Source organism: Vicia villosa, unplaced genomic scaffold, assembly GCF_029867415.1.
Source record: "Vicia villosa cultivar HV-30 ecotype Madison, WI unplaced genomic scaffold, Vvil1.0 ctg.003339F_1_1, whole genome shotgun sequence".
Classification (NCBI taxonomy): domain Eukaryota; kingdom Viridiplantae; phylum Streptophyta; class Magnoliopsida; order Fabales; family Fabaceae; genus Vicia; species Vicia villosa.
Window position 1 is genome coordinate 161,392 of NW_026706183.1, and position 11,576 is coordinate 172,967.

Sequence of the window (11,576 nt, forward strand, 5' to 3'; positions counted from 1 at the left end):
TGTAGTCAATTTATAATTCAATTAAGAATTAAATACGTTTTTAGTCCCTATAAATATGCGACCCTGCATTTTTAGTCTCTATAAAATTTTCCTTCAATGAATGATCCTTCTAAAAAATTTATGCATGTAATTTCAGTTCCGGCTGTCAAACCAATGTGTATTTTAGAATGATTATTTTGCAGACAAATTCATAATGATTTAAAAAATCTCTAGAAAAAAAAGGAACTCAAAATTTAATTTTTAAGTAGAGATTTTCATCACTTTTATCATTATTTTTTAAAATTTGAAAAATTCATATTTAATTCTTCTCGTTTTGAAAAATTCTAAAACTTGGTAAATAAATATTTTACCGTATTCTAAACATATATAAAAAAAATTATTCAAAAATTTAAAAATTTAAGGGTAACTAAACAGTTTTTAAAATTTTAGAAAATAGTAGGGACAGAAATTGCATGCATAAAAATTTTAGAAGGACCATTCATTGAAGAAAAATTTTATAGGGACTAAAAATGCAGGGTCGCATATTTATAGGGACTAAAAACGTATTTATCCCTACAATTAATATGTATTATGTGTATTATCCAATGTCCATTCATAGTATAGATTTGTTCGGTTATTTATTTTCTATATTACATATTTAACGCTGAATGTAATTTATTTAATTATTATTTTTCAAGGATATCAGATATTTTTTTATACATTTAATTTTTTTTACGGGTACCAGACATTTTTCTTTATATTTAATTATTATTTTTTCACGGGTACCAGACATTTTTTTATACATTTAATTATTATTTTTTTACGGATACCAAATTTTTTTTTTGGCTTTATACCACCGGTTTAGTCCGGTTCGAGGACGAGTTCTGGTATTAAGTGGTTCAAAAATAAATGCGTGTCCTGTACGAGAACTCGTGCGAATGCGCGGATTTGTTACTAGTAGTATGTAATAGATAATAGATAGTAGAAGGAGATTAAAGCCTAAATAATGTAATTTTCTATTATCAAAAACAATTTTCTCTTTAAACTTTTTGGAATTTCTCTTTAAACTTTTTGGAAACTTAAATTTTGAACAGCTTATCCCCAAGCCGCACTCCAACATCACCGGCAAACTACCATCGTTCTCCTCGCGCATGTTAGATGTTTGTAATATTGTCTCAATGAAACTCTCTCAACTTCATCCTCACCCTTTCCCTCGCATCTCAAACCCACACCACCATTCAACACCCCCCTTCACTTTCTCTATCTCTTTCTCTTCCAATTCTAACTTCAAATTCCCCACTCTTTGCACCACCCCTTCCTCCACAACACACCACCCTCTCCCTCCCAATTTCACTTCCTCCCAGCTCCTCCACCTCCTCCGCAGCCAAAACGACCAACCCTCCTTCATACAAGCCTTTCAATCCGCCTCTAACCACCCCAATTTCAACCCCAATTCATCCTTTTACAATGAAATCCTTCTTCATCTTACCCAATCCTCCTCCTTTGATTCCATCACTACCGTTCTCAAACAAATGAAATCTTCCGGTTTCATCCCAAATGCCAACACTTTTGCTACTCTCATCCATGGTTTTACCCACTTTCAAGAAATTGAGCAGGTGCTTCATATCATGAAAAGTGAATTAGGGCTTAATTCAGATACCCAACTTTACAATCTGGCTCTGAATGCTCTTGTTGAGGATAACAAGCTTAAGTTAATAGAAATGCTGCATTCTAAGATGGTATCTGAGGGTGTGCCTCTTGATGTTTCTACTTTTAATATTTTGATTAAGGCTTTGTGTAAAGCACATCAATTAAGGCCTGCAATTTTGATGCTTGAGGATATGGCGAATCACGGTGGGTTGAAACCTAATGAGAAAACGTTCACCATTTTGATGCAGGGTTTTATTGAAGAGGGTGATTTGAATGGTGCTTTGAGGATAAGAAATCAAATGGCGGGGTATGGTTGTTTGTTAACACATGTTTCTGTGAATGTTTTGGTCAACGGTTTTAGCAAAGAAGGTCGCGTTGAGGAAGCTCTTAGATTCATCCATGGGGTTTCTGAGGAAGGGCTTTTACCTAATCAGGTTACTTATAATACTTTGGTGAAAGGGTTGTGTAGAAATGGAAATGTTAATGATGCTTTGAAAATTGTGGATTTTATGACTGAGAATGGGCTTGATCCTGATTTGTATACATATAACTCCTTGATATCTGGAATGTGTAGATCAGGTGAATTTGATAAGGCGAAAGAAATTTTGCAACAGATGATTTTGAGAGATTGCTCTCCAAATACTGTAACTTACAATACACTTATTAGTGCCTTGTGCAAGGAGAATGAAATTGAAGCTGCCACTGAACTTGTCCGGACTCTTGTTAGCAAGGGGATGTTGCCGGACGTTTGTACTTTTAATACTTTGATACAGGGTCTATGCTTGACTAAGAAACGGGAGATTGCGGTGGAGCTGTTCGAGGACATGAAAAAGAATGGGTGTCAACCTGACGAGTTCACATACAGTATATTGATCGACAGTCTGTGTTCTGAAAGGAGGCTTAAAGAAGCATTGATGCTGTTGAAAGAAATGGAGTTGAATGGCTGTGCTAGGAATGTGGTGGTGTACAATACTTTGATTGATGGTTTGTGTAAAAGCAGAAGGGTTGAAGAAGCAGAGGAGATCTTTGATCAGATGGAACTTTTGGGGGTGTCTAGAAGTTCAGTAACATATAACACGCTTATTGATGGTCTTTGTAGAAACAAGAGAGTTGAAGAAGCTTCTCAACTTATGGATCAGATGATAATGGCAGGATTAAAGCCTGACAAGTTCACTTATAATTCATTGCTTACGTATTTCTGCAGAGTTGGAAATATAGAGAAAGCAGCTGATATTGTGCAAACTATGAATTCTAATGGGTGTGAACCGGATATTGTTACCTATGGTACGCTTATTGGTGGATTATGTAAAGCTGGTAGAGGAGAGGTTGCAAGTAAGCTTCTTCGATCTGTCGAGATGAAAGGTATTATCTTGACCCCACATGCTTATAACCCTGTGATTCGATCCTTATTCATAAGGAAAAGACCAAAAGAAGGAATGAGGCTTTTCAGAGAAATGATAGAAAAGAGCAATCCACCGGATGTTATAACATACAAGATTGTTTTCCGTGGGCTTTGTAATAGTGGAGGGCCAATACAAGAGGCTGTTGATTTTACCGTTGAGATGTTGGAGAAAGGAATACTGCCAGAGTTTCAATCATTTGTGTTTTTGGCAGAAGGGCTTTGTTCTTTATCAATGGAGGACACTCTCATCCAACTCATCAATCTGGTGATGGAGAGAGCGAAATTGTCGGAAAGGGAATCCTCTATGATCAGAGGCTTTCTCAAGATCCGAAAGTTTAATGATGCCTTGGCCAATCTTGGTGGTATTTTGGATAGGCAAATGTCTAGAAGATATTGATTGAGTGGTGACAACTTTGTTGTGACTTGTATGTTGTAACTGTGCTTTGTGATGCCTTTTAATTGGAAAACACCACATTGCTTATAGAGGCTGCTGAAGAGTATGGTGGATTCAAAGTCTGGGCTCAAGGCTAATTACAGAATTGGAGTCAATACATTTCTGCACTAGTGGCCTTATGGCTCTTGCCACTTTTCTTCAGCCTGTAAGTTTCCTGTTTCAGGGAAAATGTGAACATGTAACCTGTAGTTGTAGACTTGTAGATGGCATTCCTATGAATGTTTTTCTTACTAAATGATTTAAAATATAGTAGAAAAGAGTCCATTTACTTTCTAGTTTTAACTTTTTCTTGTACCAACATGAGTTAGGGGATATATATAACCTTCAATTTCTACTTAAAATCTCAACCACTTAAACTGTTGCAAACTATTCTCTACGCCCAATATGTACTTATCGAACAGCCTTAAGAAATAAGATGGTCTTCTGTCGTTGATACCGTTTTGTTTTAATGGGGCTTGAATCATGCTTGTGATTAACATACTGCAATTTACCGAGAAGAATGAGATTTCTGCTGTTGTTTTTGTTTCCATACTTGCAATTGTGGCGATAGTAGTAGTAAGTTGGTGTGGGAAAGCAGGTATGCTAAGTTGATGTGGGAAAACGGGTATGCAACAATGAGCAGAGCATTTGCTGGTGTGCATGTATGGCTCTCTATGTAGATGGTGAAAGATCACACTTCATCTTCACATGGGTAAATTACAAACAATGAGCAGAGCATTTGCTGGTGTGCATGTATGGCTCTCTGTGAAGATGGTGAAAGATCACACTTTATCTTCACATGGGTAAATTACAAACGGACATGGATCCTCTCCGGTGACTTTACAATTCACTAGAATCAGAACCACTGAAATTGATGTTGAAAATATCACAGGAAAATCTCACTGGAAATAATCCATTCATGTAAACTACATATGAAAGAATCTATTTTCATGATATGAGAATCTTTTTACTTTCCTTATCCTTATGTATAAAGTAAACTATTTCCTGACTATAGTTGGATCTGTTTAGTGAAGAACAAAATTGAACTCTCAAAATTGTAAGTAGCTGGAGCACTTGGGCTTACTGCACAATGGTGAGAAGTTTTTGGGAATTATCTAAGGCATCCTAAGATTTGCTACTACACTCTCAAGAAAAATAAAAAATACTCTTAAATTTCAGAGATGTATCTCTGGACACACTTCAAACACACGGTTCATTCGTTTTGAATCACGCCTCAATTTTATTTATACTAAAAATGCATTTTTGGAGTTTTAAAGACACTTCATAAATGCATTTTGAAAACCTACTGCTAACCAACCTATTGGATAACAATTGGATTGGAGTGTGTGATATGGGATGGAATCTGAGAATTTTAAAATGTAAATGTTCATATATGGCATCGCTTAAATCATTCCATGATGCATGGTTGACAATAATTTACGTCAATTTTGTTGAACTAATGTATATATGTTCTTGCAATTGTCACAATCTAAACTTATTTTATATGAACTAATGTATTTTCCTTCTGTTGTGAAAATGATGTCGGAATACAAAGAATAATCGGTGCAGTTCAACCAGTTCTTAATGTAAATGTCCATATATGACATCGCTTAAATCATTCCATGACGCATAGTTGACAATAATTTACGCCAATTTTGTTGAACTAATGTATATATGTTCTTGCAATTGTTACAATCTAAAGTTATTTTATATGAACTAAGGTATTTTCCTTCTATTTTGAAAACGATGTCGGAATAATAAAGTATAATCGGTTTCTTTATTGGCAAGAAACCCACAAGGATAGAAAAGAGGGAAGCAAGAAGAACACAATGAAATTGGTTATAAACTGTTATTCTTTACTTTCTCTTTGAAACAAGATTACAAGTGTTACAAATTAACAAATAACCTCTCTCAGCCTAATTAGGATTTACATTGTGCAATCATGGGAGTCTAGTATGTTATTTAGAATAAACTAACACACTAAACTAATGGACTTTTACATACAGACCCATTACACAAGCTAATTTAAATAATTGAGCATAACAAACAGGTCAAATTCGATATGCTAACAATCATAGCATACTTCAACTACAGCATGAGAACAGACTTCGACGACATGCTATGATCATGTCGAATTGTCAAACCCTTCGACCATACTAGAGTTCGATCCAATATCTAACGAATCTCCACCTTGGAACAAACTCTATAACATTAGGGAACAAACTAGCTTTCTTCATACATATTTATCAACTGCATATAGTGGAAAAACTTGCTACTTGGCAAAGTCTTGGTGATCATATCAACATCATTGTGATCTGTCAAAAGCATCAGCATTTGGACTTTTCCACGCTCGATTACCCCTATGATGAAATGCAGCCTCACATTGATGTGTTTGATTCACTCATGATAGGCTAAATTATTCGACAAGTGTATTGCACTATGAATATCACATTTAATACTGATAACTCAACCTTGAAGTTTCAGCTCCTTAGTAAAACCTTCAAGCCACAATGTTTATTTCACAACTTCAGTGAAGGCGATATATTTTGCTTTAGTGGTTGATAAGGCAACAACCTTCTGAAGTGTCTCTTTCCATTTGATTGTTGTGCCAAACATAATGAGTGCATATTCAGAAATAAATTTTCTAGAATTTATACAACCTGAATAATTAGAGTCAAACCCTTTTATTACTGCTTTACTATCCTCACCACAGGCTCCACTATAAATTAAGACTCTGTTCAGAGACACATTTATGTACCTTAGAATCCACTTGAATGTTTGTCAGTGAGCCTTTACAGGATTTTCCATGTACCTGCTCACAAAACTTACTGCATTATGCTATGTTGGGTCTAGTACAGACCATAACATACATCAAAGAACCTATTATGTTATCATATGGGATGTTAATCGTATATGTTCTTTCGACCACAGTACTGGGACATTGAGTCGTACTCAACTTGAATTGAGGATTAGTCAGTGTTACAACGGGCTTTGAATTCGACATATCAAATTTGTCGAGAACCTTTTTCAAGTATGTCTCTTAAGATAAGCATAATTTTGACTGCTTTCTATTTTTTGTGAATGTTAATCACAAGAATCCTTGATGCAGCTCCCAGATCCTTCATGTCGACCTCCTTATTGAGTTCATCCTTCACCTTCATTACCTCATCGACAATGTTGCTTGTTATTAAAATATCATCCACATAAAGCAACAAAATAACAAGTGAATTTCTAGGTCGAAATTTGAAGTAAACACAAGGTTGAACTGACTTCTAATGAAACCTATATGTTCCATAAACTTGTCGAATCTCCTATTCCGTTGTCAAAGAGATTATTTCAGTTCCTATAATGATCTATTCATCTTGCACACATAATATTCCTTTCCCTTTTCTGCATACCCTTTAGGTTGCCTCATCAGGATTGTTTCATCTAGGTCTCCATACAAGAAAGCAGTTTTCACATCCATTTCTATATCGAACTGTGCCACCATGGTAAGTAACATTTGAATGAACCCGTGCTTCACAACATGAGAGAACACATCATTAAAGTTGACACCTTCTTTCAGAGTGAAACCCCTTGCGGCCAACTTTGCCTTGTATCTCTTCAACGTCACTCATTTGATTCCTTCCTTAACTTTGAAAACCCACTAACAACTAACTAAATTGGCTCCAACAGGTTTCTTGATCAGTTACCAAGTGTTGTTATCATGAAGAGATTTCATCTTATCATCCATGGCCTTCTTCCATTCAGTCTTATTTTGACTCCTCATAACTTTCTTATAGTCTCTAGGTTCTTCATCTAGAACCTCACTTACAGAGATTAAGACATAAGGCATGAGATCTGCATACCCAAGTCTCTGAGGTGGCTTGACGACTCTTCTAGGCATATCTCTTGTCAACAGGTAGTCATCGACGGTTTCCTCAATTTCCTCAGTGCCTTCAGCATCTTGAGCTTCTTCTTCAACTTGATCTGGGATACGCAATTCAACATCGACATGCTCCACCTCAACAAGAATCTTCTTCAGATATCTCTGCACTTTGACCAACGTCATCATTTTTATTGAAATCCATATTAACTTAATTAAAAACTATATCTCGACTAGTGATACACCTTCCATGACCTGGATCTAGGCATCATGGCCTATAAGCTTTTACTCCTTTAGGGTATCTCATGAACATGCATCTCAGAGCTCTAGGTTCGACCTTCTCTTGCCTACTGTGAGCATAGGCTACGCAGCCAAATACATTAAGTTTGTCGAGATCTGGTGGATGTCCCGACCAAACTTATTCATGTGTCTTCATGTCTAACACGGTCGAAAGACATCTGTTTATCAAATATGTTGCCGCTGAAATGGCCTCTACCCAAAACACCTTCTTTAACCCAGCACTAGTCAACGTGAATTTAACTCTTTCCAAAATGGTTTGATTAAACCTTTCAGCCAAAAAAATTTGTTGGGGACCGACCTTCAATAATTATATGTCTTCCAATACCAGAGGCTGCACAAAAATTGTCAAACATTTCATTGCAAAATTCAAGGCCATTGCCAGTTCTCAACCCCTTGACCTTTCTGCCAATCTGATTTTCGACCAGAGTCTTCCAACTTTTGAAATTCTTAGAAGTTTCATCTTTAGTCTTATGGATAAATACCCATACATTTCTGGAATAATCATCAGCTATGGATAGAAAATACCTTGCTCCTGAATGTGATGGACACCTTGCAAGCCCCCAAAGATCAGCATGGATGTAATCAAGGGATCCATGTGTTATTTGTTTGCCTTTATTGAACTTCAATCTGTAAGATTTTCTAAGTACACAGGGTTCATAAAACTTTGGATTTTTGACTTTGTCTCCACAAATCAGATTTTGTTTCCCTAGTTTGACCAGACCCCTTTCATTGACATGGTCCAATCTCATGTGCTAAATTTTTGTCTTCAACAAAGGTTTCGTGGATGCAATATCTGTAAAACCCACTTACAAATTCTGCCTCATAGGTATAGAAGCTTTGTTTCTTCACGCCTCACAAGACCTCCTTCGACCCCTTCATGAATCTTAGGATACTTTTCTCTCCTTGAAAGACACGTCCTTTCTTGTCTAATTCATCAAGAGAAATCAAATTTCTCTTCAAATCAGGTACATACCTGACTTCAGTCAACAACCTTATTGATTCATCACGGAGCTTGAATCTCACAGATCCAACACCTGCAATCTTACAAGCTTTGTTGTTTCCTAGCAATACAGATCCACCATCTTGATCATATAGTTCCTCGAACAAGTCTTTGTTTGGAGTCATGTGCCAAGTGCAACCTGAATCCGTAATCCACTCCTTACTTGTGTCGCTGCTTGAAACCACAAAAATATCAGATGAGTCGAAATCATCTTGAACAGTGGTTGTGTGGCCATTATCCTTTCCTCCATGATCTTTCAGACGTTCAGAGAACACCTTTCTTGTATGACCCTCCTTCTTACATTCATAACATTGAATACCAGAAACATCACCACCATAAGACTTTTGTTGACTCTTACCCTTCTTCTTGTCGAATTTTCCATCTCTCTTTGTGAAATTTTCCTTAACCGACAGGCCTTCGCCAATCAAATATGGCTTGTGCTCCTTTTATTTGTTCAAATCCTTAGAGTAAAATGTTGATTGAACTTCTTCAAAGGATAGAGACTCTCTTCCATAGAAGAGGGTTTCTTTTAAATGAGCATGAGAACACGGTAAACCGCATAAAAACAACAACGCTTGATCTTCATCATCAATCTTAACATTGAAATTTTTCAAGAATCAGCTTATTAAACATATCCAACTTCTCAGCCAATAATTTATCTTCACTCATCTTAAATGAATACAAATCTTGCTTCAGGTAGAGTCGATTGACCAACAATTTGGTCATGTACAAACTTTCGAGTTTTATTCATAAACCTGACGTCGTCGTCTCTTTCAAAACCTGTTGAAGAACATTATCACTAAGGCATAATAAGATGGTGTTGTGGGCTTTCTCTACCATATTCTTTTTCTCATTCTCCGTTAACGCATCTTCCATGGATGCGGCTCTCTTCCATGCTTCTAACCAACCATGGTGAACCAGTAGGGCTTTCATCTTTAAGCACCACACACCAAAATTGTTCACACCGGTGAAATTTTCAATTTCATACTTTGTTGACAGCATCTTCTCCATGCTCACCGCACCAATTTGTTGTGAAAACGATGCTAGAATAACAAAGTATAATTGGTTTCTTTATCGGCCAGAAACCCGCAAAGGTAGAAAAGAGGGAAGTAAGAAGAACACAATAAAACTGGTTATAAATTGTTATTCTTTACTTTCTCTTTGAAACAAGATTACAAGTGCTACAGAATAATAAATAACCTCTTTCACCCTAATTAGGATTTACATTTTGACATGATGAGAGACTAGTATGCTATTTATATGAAACTAACACACTAAACTAATGGGATTTTACACACAGACCCATTACACAAGCTAACTTAGGGAAAAAGTTAACTTAAACAATTGGGCATAACAAACAGGCCTAATTTGACATGCTAACAATCCTAGTATACTTCAACTACATCATGAGAACAAACATTGACGACATGCTATGATCATGTCAAATTATCGAACCAAGAAGCTACCCTTCAACCATACTAGAGTTCCATTCAATATCCCACACCTTCAATATTTATCTTCTGATATAGAAAATAGTATTGGTAGAATATTAAAGTGACATAGCACCTCAATTGAATTTTACCCGAGTTATGAACAGAATACTCCAGCCTGTGCAAGGATTTCACTGTTTTCGAAAGTATACTTCTAGATTTCGAAAATATATTTCCAGACTAAATTTTAGGAAAATAATCAGGTGATTTTCACTTAAGACGTGTTTTGGTGAGCCAAAAGGTGAGTTTGTGAGAAAATGTGGGCCAAAATCTTATTAAGCCTAATTCATTAGAAAATGACAGAATGTAAAAAGCAATTGAGCCATATTTACATTGACAATCCAATGCATATTTGAGGATTACTTTTCCTACCCTTAGGGGTGCTTTCCCACCACATTAAAAAGTCACAATTATATCTAAAATTCAGATATGCATCTCCCGATGCATCTTTTTTATACACTCTCCAGCGCAAATTGGTGAGGCACTCTTATTTTGTCAAAATTTAGTCCAAAGATGCATCTTCATATTAAAATTAGGGTGAGTCTGAAGATGCATCTCCGTAACAATCATTAATTCGAAATTCAAGGAATTTTACAGAGATGCATCTTTGGACGCGTTTAATTCATATACTTGCACCAAACTCTTCCTTCTTCATTTGCTTCAAAGTCACTAAAACCCCTATTTTAACTCTTTTGCTGCAAAGCCATTTCCAAACCCCATTTGAGCAAGTTTATTCAAGTTCTTTTTTCAAGGTCACTCACTCCATTCTAATTCATTTGTTGCAAAGTCACTCACTTCATTCAGTTTTTCATCCACAACTCTAATTTGGTAAGTTTCTCACTTTATTTCTTTTTTTGAGATTTGAATGACGTTTTAGGTAACATAGGTCATTTAATACACATTATATAGTAGTACATTTAAAATAGGTAGCTGGTATAGACATGCATTCCCATTGGGTTTGAGTTTAGGGCAACAATGAGGTTTCTTCTATTTGTGCAACTCACAAGTTCATTCAGATATGCAACTTCAGATTTTGTCTGAACTGGTTTTTGGATATGTATCTTAAGATTTGCTTGACTGCTTTTTGATCTGATTTTGTGGATTTATTACAGATATAGTGACTGAAAATGACTATGACAGAATTAGGCTCGGTTGTGTTTCCTAACACACGTCTGTACGGCGTGAGAGGGGCGGGGCTACGAGGCCACGAGTCTATGCTACCTTGTTTGATGGTTTGCAAGGTTGAGGTTCACGGCCATATGTTTCTACTTCCTAAAGTTGTCTGTCTCAAAAGTCTACTTCACGGGGCCACGTGTCCATTTTTTATGAAGCCCATGAAGCCAATCATGAGGAACCCACTACTAATGTGGATTCCCATGTAGATAATTATCCAGGAGGCCCATATGACACCTACTTACTTCATCTCTATGGAGACTATGCTGCTAAGCATGTCTAGG

At 36.3% G+C, this 11,576-nt stretch overlaps 1 protein-coding gene across 1 annotated transcript; it reads left to right on the top strand.

Moving 5' to 3' along the window:
• Positions 1-1,042: 1,042 nt before the first annotated feature.
• Positions 1,043-4,443, top strand: LOC131640864 (pentatricopeptide repeat-containing protein At3g53700, chloroplastic). The gene has a single exon (XM_058911241.1). It carries the CDS (start codon positions 1,131-1,133, stop codon positions 3,426-3,428), a length of 2,298 nt encoding a protein of 765 aa, XP_058767224.1. The 5' UTR covers positions 1,043-1,130; the 3' UTR covers positions 3,429-4,443.
• The last annotated feature ends 7,133 nt before the right edge of the window (positions 4,444-11,576 follow it).

Bases quoted from the DNA above. Each gene is read 5' to 3' on its own strand.
- LOC131640864 (XM_058911241.1), top strand. From the start codon at position 1,131: ATGTTAGATGTTTGTAATATTGTCTCAATGAAACTCTCTCAACTTCAT.